Source organism: Anabrus simplex, chromosome 4 (genome assembly GCF_040414725.1).
Source record: "Anabrus simplex isolate iqAnaSimp1 chromosome 4, ASM4041472v1, whole genome shotgun sequence".
Classification (NCBI taxonomy): domain Eukaryota; kingdom Metazoa; phylum Arthropoda; class Insecta; order Orthoptera; family Tettigoniidae; genus Anabrus; species Anabrus simplex.
Genome location: NC_090268.1, coordinates 331,808,230 through 331,827,227, shown reverse-complemented (window position 1 = coordinate 331,827,227; position 18,998 = coordinate 331,808,230). Strand labels below are relative to the sequence as shown.

Sequence of the window (18,998 nt, the reverse complement as noted above, 5' to 3'; positions counted from 1 at the left end):
ATGAAGCAAAATGATTTTATAAACTGTTCTGTGGGACTAATAATCCTGAAAATGTTAAATCTAGGATATTTTAAAAAAAAAAAAAAAAAGGAGATCTACTTTTGTAGTGTAGCTCACAAGTAAGAGGTATGTAAAATATAATATAAAAAGTAGGGCTATTATTACATTGCTCCTTTTCAGAAATAACTGTTATATTTCATTGCCTTGGATCTATGTTTACTCTGTTAGAAAAGATGTGTTAGTTATTTTAACACATCTATCCACTTTTGCATGCTATTGAGCTTTCCATTCTTGGAAATCATTCTTCTCTCTTGTTTTTATATTCGTCTAATATCCTTGTAATTATTTCTTTTTTCTCTCAAAATTTTGTAATCCAGAACATTCTCCATGGTCGTTAAAATAACCTTTTTTTTTACAAACAATGAATTGTTTTTTCTGCCTATGTTATAATGAAAAATATAAGTTTATGAAACATAAATTCCAGCTTTTTCATGCTTAATATTGTTAAGCTTAAAAATATTGATTCGTCGCTGATTAGATGGCTCTTTGATTTCCGACTCTGTGGATAGTTGAATCCATATCTGAATGGCAATTTTATACTTGTAGTATCATTCAAGAAATGTGTTTGCTTTGATATTCAACATTAATATGGTATTGCTTTCTGTTACTACACACAGTTTTCCAGTTGAAGTATTTCAGAATATTTGGCTTACTCATTTTACTCATACAATATATCAAATTCAGTACATCAGAAATCCAGCAGCCAAAGACAAGCTACAACATATCAAATTATGTATTACTTCCTGTTGAGTCTGGCAGTATAAAAGAAAGTGATAAGGGTGTGGCAGCATGGTCATTGTCTTCTTCACTTTCATGTGCAGTATATGTATAGTTTTACAGCAGTGATTTTCCATCTCCATGCTCAATCCTTGATAAAATGAGAATTTCTTTATCATGTAAATATTGGGCGTACACTAATTTAACGATTAGGCCCAAGGAGCCGTATTATCCCAAGCATTTGGCATGCCCAGTTCATGATGATATGTTGATTTTGTTTTTGTGGGATGTGAGCCCAATGCAATTTACTATTCATTATTAACCTTGATTTTCAGTTCAGAGCCAGGCTGAGTGGCTCAGACAGTTCCGACACTGGCCTTCTGACCCCAACTTGGCAGGTTCGATCCTGGCTCAGTCTGGTGGTATTTGGGGGTGCTCAAATACGTCAGTCTTATGTCGGTAGATTTACTGGCAAGTAAAAGAACTCCTACGGGACAGAATTCTGGCACATCGGCATCTCCGAAAACCGTCAAAAGTAGTTAGTGGGACATAAAGCAATAATATTATTTTAATTATTTAATTCACAGTTGCTACTTTTGAAATTGAACCGCTTTCCATTTCTGCTTACAAGACTGAATCAACCCTGTTTTAGTCCACTTACCTTCTGGAATTTTGGCTAGGACCAGACTTTGAACCTGGGACACTTGAGTCTCAGTGGTAACTCTTGGGCCATACTTGCTGAGCTCTGTACACATAATGTTCTTAAAATTTGGCGTGTTAACTTAATTAAATGATGCAGATTTTCTCATGACAGACAGTAATGATGTTATTTACGAAGTTTGTTTGAATTGTATCTTCCTTCACAATAGCTGAGTGAGATAAACCATATAGAGATGCTTTTAAAACAGTAAGATTCTTATGCATTCTGTATAGCTTTTTGTTGTTCTTCATATACATATCTCTCTCACACACATGGATGTGTGCTGTATTTAAAATGCCAATCTTCCTATTCAGATTGTTCATATTCGTAATTGTTATGCAAAGAAAGAAATAAGGTGTGATGAAAATATGTCATATTATGCTGTTACATTTTGTATCTTTGACTGTTAGGAAGTTCTTCAGTGCAAAAACCACCTGTTACCAGTATATGTTGGCTTATGTCAAGAAATCTGTTCAAGAGTTGTAGCTTTCAGAAACTGTCCAGGTTACCAAGTAAGCCTATGTTTCCATGGTGTATGTAAGTACAGTAAGAAAAATATTGGAGGTTGAACATTTACAAACCTCATACTACTGTATATGCATTAAAATCTGTGTATCGTAAACTACTGTTACTGCACATTAGTACAACCTTGACTTAGCCGGAAGTAATGCTTCTTGTATTGCTGGTTTAGTTTTAAGATCTGCTGTCTTCCGTATTGTTAATCACTCGTTATAATTCTGTTTATCTGTATATTAAACTATTGTGTACTAAATATCTATTATGGGAAGATTTGTCACCATGAATCAATTTGTACCAAGATAGTATATTATTCACTTCAGCAAAGTACAGTACATATATTCCTGTAGTAGAATATACCTAGCAGAGTTCTAGCTCTTGCTGTTACTTTCATAATACAGTATATCCTTATTTTGTGGTCCTTTCGGTACAAAAAAAAAATTCAGACTGTACATCTACGTACATAGTACGTGTTTGTTCTTTTTAGATCAATCTGAGGACTACTTATGGAAGTAATGGCTTCAGTATACCATGAGAAGCACTGAACCACTGTTTTAATATATCTTCATTCAGTTTCAGTTATATATTTTTTTAAATGTTAAGAGAAAGTACCCTTTGTCAGTTGATTCACATATTTGTGTTCTGGTATCTTTTCAGTGTGAACCACCTTTGTACCATGAATATAATTTTGCACTGTCTGAATTAATTGTTTTGTTTCAAAGCTGTTCAGTTTGAAGTAATATTATTATTGATTTCATGTTTTAAGAATTCCTAACCTGCCTATTATAAGTTGAATACTTTGTTTTACAGCTAATGGTGAAGCAGAAAGCTGAGATCACTACCTTATTTTATTGTATTTACAATGAAAACAGATTGATTTTTTAAAATCGATGTTAATATGCTAGGGTAATAGACCTGAAAGCTAGCTAACATTCCAGATGCCTCCAAAACTGTAAAAGTAGTTAGAGAAGCGTAAAACATTTCCAATGCTTGAAGAATAAATGTAAATACGAGCCATTGGCTATTTGTTGGCTAGTAAACATGCTTGTTTCCTGCTAGCCTTTAGAAACTGTTCATGGTATTCATAAACTCTCGTCCTAATTTCCATTGGTATTGCACGTAACTGTGCAACACACTGGGAAGTACAATTTTTCTGCAGACACCTTGTTATTGTGGTTCTGATTTTTGTCTAAATAGGAAGTAGACACCTTGTTATTGTCTGCCAATAAATTAGAACTTAAAAGCTTTTCAATCTGTCAAAACACCAAATGTAATATTTAGAACACTATAACATGCCTGTAAAAAGTGGATGACAAAATACAAGTAAATTACTGAACAGTGTCTATACATTTCTTCACAAAATAGGAAGAGTGGTTGTTGTCTTCGTGGACATTTATATATTACAGTACAGTAGATGTTGAGATGATTTTCTAGTTTAATACTCACTGAACAATTATTCAATAAAATTTTATTCAGTAAAATAAAACAGCTAATGAAAGATCAAATTATTTGTTACAGTTAGCAAAGTTAAGTAATGTTTTCAAGTAAAAATTTAATTATCTTCACCTTTCATGCAGTTACACATAAGGTTAGATTTTTAACCTGAAATCCAGGGATACATGTCGATTTCACAGTACGATCGCTGTAATTGTCAATGTTTTTGCTAAAGTATTCACTATTATTATATGCCTCGGTTGTAGAATGTCCAACTTATGATCTCAAGTTTACAGGTTTGTTTCTGGTTTAGTTGGTTGGTTTTTGAAGGACCGTCACTCCATGTCACTGACATGCTCAAGATCTCTGGTGGAGCACTTGTCACCCAGCAACATTAATTAACCTAGCCATAGTATTCATTCCAGTAGAATTCTGCTTTTGTTGCTAGATAGCAGTCCAATCAGACTGTCAAAATTGGTAAGCGGGCCATCTAGGTAGCATCACTTATTATTATTATTATTATTATTATTATTATTATTATTATTATTATTTCGTCCAGGAAGAAGCTGCCCTGACCAAATCATCAGTTTAAAATGGATTATGAAACATCATAGATCTAGAAACAAAAATGTAGTTATTACATTTGTTGATTTTCAAAAGGCGTATGATAGTATACATCGTGAATCACTGTTGAATGTCCTTCAGGAATTTGGTCTACATTCCAAACTTATTAGCCTGATTGGTATGACTCTTAAGAATACTCAATCTAAAGTTAGATTCAGAAATGAGTTATCTAAATCATTTGCAATTACAACAGGCCTCCGCCAGGGAGATGGACTTTCGCCATTATTGTTCAATTGTGTATTGGAAAAGGTCATGCAAGAGTGGACTAAGGTATGTTCTCCAAAAGTCGAAATAGGAAAAAATATCAAACTAAATTGCTTGGCATTCACGGATGATCTTGCAATACTGGCAAATGGTTTCGAAGAGGCTAAGGTTCAATTGGAAGAACTTGCAAATGTAGCGAAAAAAGTTGGATTACAAATTTCGTATGATAAAACAAAAATAATGCCTACTTTCAGAACTTTAAATTCAGAGCTATTATTAAATAATAATAAACAAATTGAAATTGTAAGTACATTTAAATATTTGGGTGAAAATCTCACTTGGAATTGCAATGAAAAACCATCAATAGAGAGCAGAATGTATAAACTGAAGCAGGCACAACGGATAACTTGGCCTACATACAAAAAGAAATGTCTTTCGATTAATGCTAAATTTAGGCATTATAACTCTGTTATTAAACCAGAAGCAACTTATGCTTGTGAAACATTATTTAAACTCAATACTAGATCAACAACAGAACGCTTACAACGAGTTGATCGAAGGATACTCAGGACGATCATAAACACGAAACATCAGGTGGATGGACAGTGGAGATTGTTGCCGAATGAGGTTATCTATCGGGAAAGTGAGTCCATCACAGACACGATGAGAAAAAGAAGAATTGCCTTTTTTTGTCATATATTTCGACTAAGTGATAACAGAGGTTTAAAACAATTATTCAATTACTTTTGGAATAGTAAATCAAAAAACAATTGGTTTAAAGAAGTCCAAAGTGATTTGGAGGAGTTGAATATTACCATGCAAACCATAGAAAACAGAGGCGAGAAAAGTATTTTGAAGAATAAATGCATCAGGCTTCCTCTGACCACTGTACAGAGGAAACAATATGTTATAACGGTTGCGGAGAGGGCAGCCAGGTCAACCAGACTCAAGACTTTTTGGGAGAAGAAAAGGAAGACAAATTTGTTGTAGTCTGATTTAAGTGCTCCAATGTGGGCGTAAACTCTGTAAATAAATAATAATTATTATATATAATATAATTCGCTGGGGCCATCAAGGACCACGTTAAGTCTTGTTGTATTTGACACTGAACTTGGCCTTCTTTAGAGCCCAAATTTCCCTCATTCTTTGTGAGTGGGCCTGCTTATGCTCCTCTGTCCAAGGGGCACCGTGTCTTCTCTTCGGTTGTTCGTCTCTGGTTTAGCCCGTTCGTCAATATTTTCTTGCGGAAGAGATCTCTATTAAGGGCATCTTCAGCTGAGATATGTAGCATTTGCAGGTCTTCTTTGGTATTTCTAAACCAGGGAATTGTGGTTTTGGGGTTTGAATCAAGAAAGTGAAAGATTTCTTTAGTTAACTTTCTTCCGTCCATTCTTTTTAGATGACCGTAAAATCGTGCCCGTCTTTTTCTGATTGTGTCGGTAATTTTCTCTATTTTGCTGTAGATTTCCTTGTTGGATCTCTTTTGATGGATTCCATTTCTGTACTTTGATCCCAAGATTCCTCTCACAATTTTGCGTTCTCTTTTCTCCAGTTCTTCAAGGAGTCCTTTGTTGGCATTTAGAGACAGGGTTTCGGCTGCATATAGAACTACTGGCTTCAGAACTGTTTCATAGTGACATATCTTGGTGTTTTGGGAAAGGCATTTTTTGTTGTAGATTGTGCGGGATGTTTGGTAGGCTATTTCCAGTTTGCGTACTCGCTCCTGAAGTGCTTCTTTGTCCAGTCCATTTTTCATGATGATCTCACCCAGGTATTTGAATTTGTCTACTCGGGTGATGTCCCCGTATTTTGTGTGGAGTTTTGGTGGAGCCTCTTTGATGTTAGTCATTACTTCTGTTTTCTCAAACGATATCTGCAAACCAGTTTGTTCGGCAATTTCCTTTCAAATTTCAACTTGAGCTCTAGCGGTTTCTATGTCGTTTGAGAGAACAGCAATATCATCGGCAAATGCTAAGCAGTCTGTTGCGATCCCCTTGGATTTGGTTTCTATTCTCAATGGACTGTAGTTGGTTTCCTGTAATCTCACCCGCCAGAAGATGTTTAGCAGGACTTCCCGTTCAATGGAGTCGTACGCTTTCTTAAAGTCCACAAAGACAGACACATACTGCTTGGACCTTAGTGTACAATATCTGATGATCGTTTTGAGATTTTGGATCTGTTCAGCTGTTGAGCGACCTTTTCTGAACCCTCCTTGGTATTCACCTATTTGATCTTCGACTTGTGCTTCCAAACGCTCCAGGATGGCAAGTGATAGAATTTTGTAAGTCACGGGTAGCAAAGATATTCCTCTGTAGTTGTTGATGTTCTTCATGCTGCCTTTTTTGTGTAATGGATGGATCAAAGCTATTTTCCAATCTTCGGGTAGGGGTCTCCTTGTTCCAAATTTCTTCTATTTGCTTTTGCAAGATATCAAGTGATTCCTCTGGGGCATATTTCCATAGTTCTGCTACTACTGAGTCTTCCCCCGGCGCTTTGTTATTTTTGAGACGGGCAATGTGGCGCTTGATTTCATCTTTCTCGGGTGGTCTGGAATCTGGGTACCTGAGTAAGGGTTCCTTGGTCTCAATGGCGCTTTGCGGTTTAGAGCAATTAAGTAAATTCTTGAAGTAATCTGCCAGAATGCTGCAATTTTCTTCATTTGACGTCGCCAGTGTGCCGTCCTTTCGCTCAAAGCATAGAGATGGTGGTTTATAGCCAGTGAGTTTGCGTTTGAAGGCTCTGTAGTACTCTCTGCTTTCATTCTTCCTAAAGTTTTGTTCTATCTTTTCAATGAGAGATTTTTCGTATTTACGTTTCTCTGTTGTGAACACCCTAGCTGCTTGGGCACGTTGGGTTTTGTAGGTTTCCCAATCATTTTCTGATTTCGTAGAGTAGTACTGTTTCCACGCATTGAGTCTTTCTTGGAGGACATTCGCAGGTACTATTCCACCAGGCATGCTTTTTGCTTCTCTTGATTTCTGCAATGTCTTTGGCGGCCTCAACAAGGAGACTTTTGGCGTTGTTAAAGTCACAGTCATTTGGTCTAGCCTTCTCCTGGAACTCCTCGACCCTTTGCCGAAGTTTATCATTGTCGAAGCGTGTGATCTGTTTGGTTGTCTTCCTTGTGTTTGCGGGAATTGGTTTGAATTTGATAAGAGACATATAATGATCTGAGGCCACATTGATGCCTTTCTTTACCTTGACATTCATAATCTCAGGGCTGTTTCTCCTGGAGATGGCAACATGATCAATTTGGAACTCTCGGAGAGCTTGGACGGGAGAGCACCAAGTCAGTTGCTTTCTGGGTAGATGGCGAAAGTGGGTCGACATGACCTGCAGGTTGTGATTTTCGCAAATGGACACCAGTCTTTTGCCGTTGGGATTGGTTCTTTTGTGAGCAGGGTAATTTCCTATAACTTTCTTGTACTTCTGTTCACGACCTAGTTGGACATTGAAGTCACCCAAAAGAAGCTTGACATGGTGTTTGGGGATTTTGTTTAATTTTTCATCCAGTAGGTCCCAGAAATTATCAATTTCGTCTGGATCAGACTTGTTCTTATCGTTTGTAGGAGCATGTGCGTTAACTAGGGCGTAGGTTTTATTGAAGAACATCTGAAACGGAAGTACCTAATTGAGGACGGAAATAATGTAACGGTAAAAGTAGTTAAGCAGAAACAAAAAGAGATGTGAATGGATCAAATCTTGGCTAAGTCAATGCATTCCACATTGTTCCCTGAACAACAGGAGAAATTTGTAGACGTAAAACAGTCATCGTTATGGCTAATGAGGAGGAATATATCTCCACAGAAAGAAGGAATGTTCTGTAAGATACAAGACAGAAACATCATCTTTAGTCATGGGAGTATATTCCAGAGGTGCCCACACTGCAACCAGGGCAATAAGACACTAGACCATCTGGCAACACAATGTGGACGAATGTTTAATTTGGATTACAAGAGACTTAAATTAATACAGGACTGAACCACATTGTTTTGACAAAATCACATCTGTTTTTCTGTTTGTTGAATCTTCTGTCAAATGTATTGCCGTGAAGCAAGCTTTGTTACAACATCCTGATGTATAATTGGAAAGTCTGTGGTAAGAATGAACATCGGTTTGACTATATTAAAACATAATCTTGATCATTGAGAACTCCACATCATATTCATAGCCGACAAAAACCTCTTAACAGAATTAGGACTCCTGTTTACTTTTCTGATCTGATATTTTTCACACTATGCAAAGGCTGCACACACTAAATAGAAAACTTTTGCTTAGGACTTACACACTAAAACTATAAATAGGGACCTGAAAAATTAGCATCTATTTGTTTCAAAATTAGCATCTATTTTTTCCAAAATTAGCATCTATTTACAAAGTTAAAAATAATCGCATGGTATTATTAATTTTAACGATTCCAAGTTTATGAAGTGCAATTATTGTCCTTGGTTCACACACAATACAAATTCATTGTTCAAACGAAAGCATTGTCAGTACTTCAGCATTGCTTTGTTTTTCAAATTGCACTGTCTGTTTGTAACCACTGTGTTGTACTGAGACAACACGCTCGCTATCTACATTGTTCGTTGGGGTCCACAACAACTCAAGACAGTATTTAACAAATATGCTGAACTCTGTCTGAACTGCAGTTAATGCAAGGATGACATCACATTTTTCACTTTCTTTCATCTGGGTTTGAATTGCATGTTTCAGAAAACAATAACCAGACCAGATATCATTTCATGAGAGATCAGTTACTCCAAACAATTTCTTAAGCTCATCTAATTTATCAGTGTTATTCAAAATTATATTTTTCGGATACAAAGCTTGAGAAATTGATGCAAAATGCTTATGGTTGGGGTCTGTAGCTTTCAATGTGGCTAGCCTGCACTGTGAAGAATTAGTGCTTTGACAAATGTGTCTCTACATGCAGCCTGCTATAGAGGAGTGAGCTTAATCAAAGCATCATTAGTTGCCACAGAAAAATTCCCTTCACAAATTAAGGTAAAAGTGGCGTCAAGGTTATGCAGTTTGGGGTAAAGGAGATGAGAGGTGGGATACAGAGACCCTTCAAGTTCAGTAAGGAGGTCAATCAGTCCAGCTGCATGATCTGGGAGTGAAGCCTATTCATTTCTCGGTCACTCAGAGCAGTCAGGTACTTAATAACACAGTTGTTGATGTCTTTCATGTCAGACATCTTGAAAAATGTAACATCAGTAAATTAAGCACTCAAATAGAAGACAGCCTGAAACCAGCTATTCCATCGAGTTATGACGGGTGCAGGAGAAAGCTTTGCTTCCTTTGAAGCACCATACTTCGATGTTAAGAATTGTAAATAATTATATTTTCCCTTTCTTGTGTTCAAAAATGCAGTTTACCATCGCTACCACATGATTTAAATCTGGTCATCACTGCGACCCAACTATTGCCAACCAAGCTGATCTTATGTGCCCAGCACTGTACATGCATTAAATGATCCCCTATGAGCACACTTAATGTTTCATAACACCGGGTCATGTACGGGGCACTGTCACTAACAAACACTTTAACTGCATCATATGGTACACTATTACTGCGCAGAGCTTCTAATACAACGCTTATACAAGAGTCGTGTTCTTTGTAAGCATTTCAGTAAATAACTGTAATAGCTCTATACTCAGGAGGCTTATACACAGTTTATTAGTAACAAATTGCACATAAACACTGTATAAACCTGGTATAAAAGTAGTACGCCATTTATTAGTAAGACTGAGAATATACACTTAAATAATGAATTAAACCAATCATATATATGCATATATTCAAGGAAATTGAAATTTACTCTTTATAGAAAGTACACTCTGAAAGTAACGTAGATGGGGAAGGTTTGGTGGGTTCTATTTTCTTTTTGTCAAGACTTCATTTTTATGATATTGATACACAATTGCAGCTAGAAAATAACTAGATAGATGTTCTAAAAGTTTATGTTTATAAGAAAACTAGCATGTGCCCACAGCTTTGGCCGCGTTTAGTAATTCAGCCGTTAGATGTTTCTTAACTCTTTATTTAAAAGCAAATTAAAGCATTATATTTATTAACTCACATATTTTTGACGTAAATTGCATGAAATACATTATTTTGTTTGTATTATATTGTTACTTTCAATGCTTAAGATACCGGATTGAAGGATGGTACAGTTAATATTAAAACCATATCCTGGAGGGGCGTGCCAATCCAGCCGATGAGCCCAAATGGCACGTCTGGGCGAAACTCTGCAAAATGCACACGGCCTAACCACCCAAAAGCTGGTTCTATTCCTGTGATTGATTGTAAGATCTGCGGCCGTGAAAGCCATTTTTGATTTATTTTCCGGGTTGAACCGTGTTGTTGTTATCTGTACATTACGTACAGTTTGCCAACGTTTTGAATACATTGCCGTATTCTTTTTTAAGGCGACTGAAATACCCCTACTCGATCCGAGGTAATCAGTCTCCCAGGCAGCAATCTCAGAACCTTGTTTTTTTTATAAGTTATCCTAGACTTTCTGGCTGATGTAAGCCCCCTGGCTGTCCACTACCTGGCTGTGACACATACCTTCCAGATTTCCCACGAGACAGCCAGGGGGTTTATGTCAGCATGTTCCCCTTTTTTAAACTGTGCGTAATGGGTTTTCAGTTTTCTGTCACTCCAGTACTTCTTTGTTCTCTCAGACCTTAACTTTTTTCTTTGTTTGAAACTGCCAGTCCCATTGTCTGTCTGTTCTTGGTTAGTAGTGTGGTCTGTTCGTGAGTTTCTTTATTTTGTCTGTTTTGCTTTTAAAATATTCTATTGTAATTTATACTTCCCTCATATCTTCCTTGATTTCTGTAATCCATCTAATGTTGTTCTTACTGTTCCATAACTTTTCTCCTGAATTTTTTTTAAATAGTAGATCTCCAAAGAATGAAATTAATTTCCTCCTAATTGTGCTCATTATTGGTTCCATTTCTTGGTAGGCTGTTCCATTAGAAGCTAGTCTCCAATGTCCATTTTCTTGGTAGTTTTTGTTTATGCAATCCTGATTCTTCTTCTTTCAGTCTTGAGTATTCTGTCTATTTGTGCAGTGTTAGTTGTTTTGAAAATGGTTTCACTGTCATATGTTATTTCTGGTTGTGTACCTTTTTTATAGTGTTTTTAATTTCGTGGCTATTGAGAGGCCTTTTTTATTGTATGTGTTCTTGGTGTTAATATTGTGCTCTGGTCAGTTTATTATGCCATGCCTGCTTTTTGTTGATCTTGCATGTTGTTATTTCTCCCAAATATTTAAATTTGTCAGTGATTTTGATTTCTTGTTCATCTATTGTGATTTTATTAACGACTGGTGGGTCACTTTTTTGTGTGCTATTTCCTGTAGTGATTGAACTTGTTGTCGGACTTCCTGAACGTTGTTGGGGAGGAGAGCAAAGTCGTCAGCAAATCCCAGTCAGTTCAAACTTATGTTGTCATTATTAGATTTTCCAATTTGGACGTTCTTTGGGTTATCCTTGTACCGCTCTCTCAATATATATTCCAAGGCACAGTTGAACAGCAGTGGTACCGAGCAAGTTGGCCGTGCAGCTGTGAGTATGGGTTTGAACCCCACTGTGGGCAGCCCTGTAAATGGTTTTTTGTGGTTTCCCATTTTCACACCAGACAAATGCTGGGGCTGCAGCTTAATTAAGGCTACAGTCGCTTCCTTCCGACTCCTAGCCCTTTCCTATCCCATTATCACCATAAAATCGGTGTGGGTGCAATGTCCAAAATAAAACAACGTTGGTGACCGGCAGTCTCCTTGTCATAAACCTGTTTTTATGAGTAGTGGCTGATTAAATTCCCCTTCTGGACTTGTCTTTAGATTTTGTGTTGGTTAAGATAAGTTCTATCAATTTGATAAATTTTGAGTGGAGTCCAAAATTTCTTAAGATTTTCAATATTAGATGAGTTGTTTCAGATTTCCCACGTTATAAGAGGAATTTCACATCGACTCTTTTCATAACTTTGCGCTGTAGTGGTGGTTAGAGACACAAACTGCTCAAATAAAGGTCATTCAAAAAAACAAATTTGGCTGTACATGCATGGATATGGAACAGTATGTATAGGGAAATCCGTCTTAATGTTCATTTTCTTAAAAGCCACTTGTAATCCATCACCGGCTTCCTGGGCCTGTCGTGACTTCCCCATGTTATGATACGGTAAGGCAATATAGTGTGTATATACTAAAACTTCAGATGAAACTTGAAAGATGATTAGATAAGTTACATACATAATCATTATAGACTGTTATGCCTTTCAGCGTTCAGTCTGCAAGCCTCTGTGAATTTACTAAACGTCGCCACAATCCTTGATTTGCAACTAGTGTTGTGGCCTCATTTAGTTCTATACCTCTTATCTTCAAATCGTTAGAAACCGAGTCTAACCATCGTCTTGGTCTCGCTCTACTTCTCTTACCCTCCATAGCAGAGTCCATTGTTCTCCTAGGTAACCTAACCTCCTCCATTCGCCTCACATGACCCCACCACCGAAGCCGGTTTATGCATACAGCTTCATCCATCGAGTTCATTCCTAAATTAGCCTTTTATCTCCTCATTCCGAGTACCCTCCTGCCATTGTTCCCTCCTGTTTGTACCAGCAATCATTCTTGCTACTTTCATGTCTGTTACTTCTAACTTATGAATAAGATATCCTGAGTCCACCCAGCTTTCACTCCCGTAAAGCAAAGTTGGTCTGAAAACGGACCGATGTAAAGATAGTTTCGTCTGGGAGCTGACTTCCTTCCTACAGAATACTGCTGATCGCAACTGCGAGCTCACTGCGTTAGCTTTACTACACCTTGATTCAATCTCACTTACTATATTACCATCCCGGGAGAACACATAACCTAAATACTTGAAACTATCGACCTGTTCTAGCTTTGTATCACCAATCTGACATTCAATTCTGTTGAATTTCTTACCTACTAACATCAATTTAGTCTTAGAGAGGCTAATTTTCATACTATACTCATTGCACCTATTTTCAAGTTCCAAGATATTAGACTGCAGGCTTTCAGCACAATCTGCCATTAAGACCAAGTCGTCAGCATAAGCCAAACTGCTTACTACGTTTCCACCTAACTGAATCCCTCCCTGCCATTTCATACCTTTCAGCAGATGATCCATATAAACTACGAACAGCAAAGGTGAAAGATTACAGCCTTGTCTAACCCCTGTAAGTACCCTGAACCAATAACTCATAAGTTGAAATAGAAAAATTAATTAAGCATATCTGATGTTGTATAGGAAAGTTAAGAGGATAATCCACTATGCGGAGTCACCTCTGGCACTGAGCCACTCATGTAGTCTGTTGCCAAGGCGACGGTATATCGACCAAAAGAATGTCTGGTTATTTTCTAGCTGCACTTCATATGTACGTATCTTTGTTGGAAAAAATAAATTAGCATAAATGTAAAATATGTGATTATTTATATTTAATCAATCTGTTTTCGTTGTTGTGAAGAAGATTGTTAATGAAAAGGCCTTGGATATCAACTATGGCAGTCTTCGTTTCTTTTGATGGAAGTATGTTGTGAAGAGCTTGGTGGTCAGACGTACTTAGCTAGAACTTCATATCTTCATTATTTCCTAGTCATTACATGGTTCACGCTTTATTTTTACAAATAAACCCGTTACATACTTGTAAACGTCTTAATTATACTAATCTGTGAAATATCTTTGTTATTTCATAGTAAGTTTCTAGCTGTATAGAGGCCCATACCAGAGCTATATTCTGTAAATAATGTGCTTCATTCGTGAAATACTTATTATAAACCACAACATAGTAGTTATACTGCTCCGTTTTTGTGTATTAATCTTTTCATATTCCTCTTTCTTTTTTTTTTTTTTTTTTTTTTTTCTTTTTTTTTTTTTTTTTTTTTTTTTTTTTCTCTCTGTATTTTCCTTTGTTTTTAAGTAGATTATCCTATGTTATGTCTGACTCGCCAGTCTGATTTGTAACTCACCACATGTAAGTTGAAATCTTGGGATGTTATTTTTTGTATTCTCTAAATAAAAAATAAAGTTTTATAAAATAACTTGTTTATTTCTTAAAACTTATATTACAGTTTTAAAAATGTTAAATATTATTTTTTAATTTATGTAAGTGATAGAAATTATTTTTTTTACCACCTGTAGTAGCGTTTACATTTTTTCATATGATGTTGCCCTAATTTTCCAGCTCTTTTTGCCGTTCCGAAGAACTACAAGCTAGTAGCTGCTCCACTCTTTGAATTGTATGACAATGCTCAAGGATATGGTCCAATCATCTCCTCACTGCCCCAGGCTTTGTGCAGGTATGTTTGCTTACTTTTCATACCCTTTGAGTGTATAAATTATATAATTAATTTATTGAAGTGTACCTATTTATTTTAATGATTGAAAACATTTATCTTCATTTTAATGATTGGAAATATGTGTCTTAGTCTAAAGGATATTGTCTATTTTCCTTCATTAAAATTCCTCTGCCTCACAAGTAACATAACATAACATAACAATAAAGCATAATTTATTTACATAGAAAATGATCTGAACACAGACAGTATATCAAACGAAATAAGATCACTCTTTCTGTCTTTTTTCCGTATATTCTCTCCGAGTTAATAGTTATATCAAACATATGTTTTCTCAAAGCACTAGTTTGGACAGCAAATGAGAGTAGTGAAGCACGAGTTTCATATGAAATTGTTTACATTACAAATAAGTGGAATTTATTTTCTTCCAAGAAATACACCTTTTGATCATACAAGTTCTGCCATCATCATGAAACCTAAACCTAGGAAAGTATTCTGTGAATGTTAAACATTTTATGATTAATAATACCATTAATATTGTTGATTTTATGAATCATTGACTACTTTTTTATGGGTTTCTGAGATGACAGGATGCCAGTATCTCGCAGGAGTTCTTCTACATACCGTTATATCTTCTGACATGAGGCACAGTTTTCAAATACCACCAGACTGATCGAGGATCAGACCTGTGAACTTGGGATCAGAAGACTAGCACTCGACCACCTTAACTACTCATCCCAGCAATTCTGATCACCCTTCACTTAATACTAGGTTTCATAAAATTCTACCCCATTTATCTGTGATGCTCTAACAAGCAAGCAGATAGATATTTAACTGATCTCGAAATGGAAGATCAACACTAGATTAGACAATTAATAGAAAATCATTGGGAATACGGAAGAGTTATGGCGATGACATACGATAGGCTATGTTAAAGCAATGTACAAAACTTCTTGCAGCAGTGCCCAGACACATTTGGGGACAACAGAGTGGTTTTGGAATGAAACTGGAATTGTATTATTACCGCTGTTATTCATAATGGTTATCGATGAAATTGTGAAGGAGACAAAGGTAAAATATGAGGACAGGGAGCTGAAGGTAATACTGATTGCAGATGATATTGTGGTGCAGGGAGCAAACAAAGAGGTAGTACGAGGGAAACACAGCATATTGATTGAAATTATTGAATATTATTGAATCAAAATCAGCACAGAAAAAAAAGTAAAACAAGTGGTGTTGACTAGACGAAAAGGAAAGGGATAGAAATTATAAAAATAAAGGGACAAAACCGTGAAATTGTGGAGAGCTTCAAGTAGTTGGAAAGCAAACTGGTGCAGAGTTGGACATGGAGATCAGTAAAAGGAAATCTGGTGTTGAGGAATTAAGTACCATTGAAGTGTAAAGAGGTGATGTATGAGATGTATTACTGCCCAGTACTGACATACACAGCGGAGACCTTGACACTGACAAAAATACAGTAGAATAGAATCCAGATCAGTGAAGTGAAATTTTTAAGAACTATGATGCGGATGACAAGAAAGGACAGTAAGAATTGCAGACGTCAGGAAGGAAATTAGAGTGGAGAAGTCTTACAACAGAATGCAGAAGGATAAACTTACATGATTTGAACATGTTAGATGTTAGGAGGATGGGAGAGGGAAGGATGCCAAAGCTGATGATAGAAACCCAGAGAGGAGGAGGATGGGCAAGAGGGAGACCTACTCTAAAATAGTTAAAAATGATCAAGAATAGTATAATTAGAAGAAACCTGCACAGGAACACAGGTAAGGAGGAAAAGTGTTTGGATAGAGGAAGATGGAAAGGTGTTATAAACATAACAACCCGGCGAGAGCTGAATGAGGGAAATGCCTGATGACGACTTTGTTTTTATATTGGACAGGACAAGTAATAGCCTATGTCTGGTTCAGTATAAGTTTTGTCTGTTATAGCATCGCAGGAAAGTGGGAGAAGGATTTTCATAATACTTGGTATTTAAGTTTAGGATAAGGGCGAGTGGGATTTTGGCTATAACTTGTTAAAATAAATTCAGTAGGAGGGGTGGCTTCATAGGCACGGGGGGGGGCTAAAACATAAAACTCTATGCATCGCTCTTATAGTCTTTTCCAGGAAAATTGCGTACATACATTTATACATACAAATATACGTCATCATTATAGACTATTATGGCTTTCAGCGTTCAGTCTGCAAGCCTCTGTGAATTATCTAAACGTCACCACAATTCTCTAGTTGCAACTAGTGCTGTGGCCTCATTTAGCTCTATACCTCTTATCTTTACATCGTTAGAAACTGAGTCTAACCATCATCTACTTCTCTTACCCTCCATAACAGAGTCCATTATTCTCCTAGGTAACCTATCCTCCTCCATTCGCCTCACATGACCCCATCACCGAAGCTGGTTTATGCATACAGTTTCATCCATCGAGTTCATTCCTAACTTAGCCTTTATCTCCTCATTCCGAGTACCCTCCTACCATTGTTCCCACCTGTTTGTACCAGCAATCATTCTCGCTACTTTCAAGTATGTTACTTCAAATAAGATATCCTGAGTCCACCCAGCTTTTGCTCCCGCACAGCAAAGTTGGCTTGAAAACGGACCGATGTAAAAATAGTTTCGTCCGGGAGCTGATTTCCTTCTTACAGAATACTGTTGATCACAGCGGTGAACTCACTGCATTAGCTTTGCTGCATCTTGATTCAATCTTTCTTACTATATAACCATCCTGGGAGAACACACATCCTAAATACTTGGAATTGTCTACCTGTTCCAGCTTTGTATCACCAATCTGATCTTCAATTCTGTTGAATTTCTTACCTGCTGGCATCAATTTAGTCATCGAAAGGCTAATTTTCATACCATACTCATTGCACCTATTTTCAGGTTTCGAGATATTAGACTGCAGGCTTTCGGCACAATCTGTCATTAAGACCAAGTCGTCAGCATAGGCCAGACTGCACACTGCATTTCCACCTAACTGAATCCCTCCCTTGTCACTTTATACCTTTCAGCAGATGATCCATGTAAACTACGAAGAACAAAGGTGAAATATTGCAGTCTTGTCTAACCCCTGTAAATACCCTGAACCAAGAACTCATTCTACCATCAGTAAATTCTCACTGCAGACCAATTGTCAACATAAATGCCTGTGATTTATTTTTTTAATAATCTACCCTTCATCCCGTAGTTCCCCAGTACGGTGAATATAAAAATTGCCGATTATGAAATTGGTTCAGAATATTACACTCTTTTGCTCTAACTTTTTCCGATACATTGAAAAATAAGAGAAATATCAGTGGCAGTTGTCTGAAAGTCCAAGTCCAAAAGACGATAGTTACTCTATTGTGGTCATACTGGCAACGTTTTAAATGTTGTGTACATCTCTTTAATTTTTCAATATTTACCTGATATCAGAAGGAAGAGATAAATTATAAAAGTGATGAAATTACACAGGCCGAGAGAGCCAGGGAATGAACCGCTGACAGGGAGAGACTGTCCACTTATGTGCCTCAAAATGTCAGCAGCAACCTGAGGGGTCAGCAGAAACATATAATCATGCAAATGCTAAGTGATAATTCCATTATTGAAATATATAAAAGCTAGTTGAAACATAAAGATAAAAAATTATATTTTGTACAACTTTTATTATGTACAGTACAGGTTTATTTAAAACATGTATAGCTAATATTAAGAAATGTGACATTTTCTCTTTTGACCCTCTTAACCAAATGTCTGGCATGGAGGGCATTTAAATGCCGTCCAGATCTTGGCTGGCCATTCAAAGGTTCAATCCTTTACATGCATAAAATCACTACCATATAATTCCAAGTGGGGAAAAAAAAAAACTTTCACTCAAATTTATTTACAATATTTTCTACAGAACAAGAATGTCATTTCACTACGTATGTATCATGAATTTTAAATAGTTTCAGACGGTTTTTAAGTGTCCTTGAAATAATACCCAATAAATTATTTAAAACACACACAGAAAAAGTTATCAATCACAGAAGGATAATCAACACTTCATTAATCAGAAGTACCAACTTTGGAGCTTTCACAATCACTTTGACCATTACTTTACCACACGTCATCTTCGCTGCCATCCATAGCCTTAGAAATACTGCACTTCGGGAAACGTTTCTGGACGAGGTCACTAGGGATATGATCCCATGCTGCCTCTACCCACGAACAAAGCAAATGAACGTCCGGGAGCTTACCCGTTGGCGTCAGTGCACGATTGTCAGCCGCCACCCACTCGGTATACAGCTGTTTGAAGGCTGCTTTGAACAGACGGTTTACACAGACATCCAACGGCTGTAACACAGGCATCAATCTGCCTGAAATGATTGATAGATTAATTTCTTTTATCATTGGTTTGCTTCTTCACAGCTTCTGGTTGTGCCCGG

General features: G+C 36.8%; 1 protein-coding gene across 1 annotated transcript in view; it reads left to right on the top strand.

Moving 5' to 3' along the window:
• Nucleotides 1-18,998, top strand: part of Cpsf5 (cleavage and polyadenylation specificity factor subunit 5) — a 131,037-nt gene that overhangs the window by 85,750 nt on the left and 26,289 nt on the right. Inside the window, exon 5 of the mRNA XM_067145724.1 lies at nucleotides 14,465-14,579. Coding sequence (XP_067001825.1) covers nucleotides 14,465-14,579 — 115 coding nt within the window. The remainder of the gene's footprint in view (nucleotides 1-14,464; nucleotides 14,580-18,998) is intronic.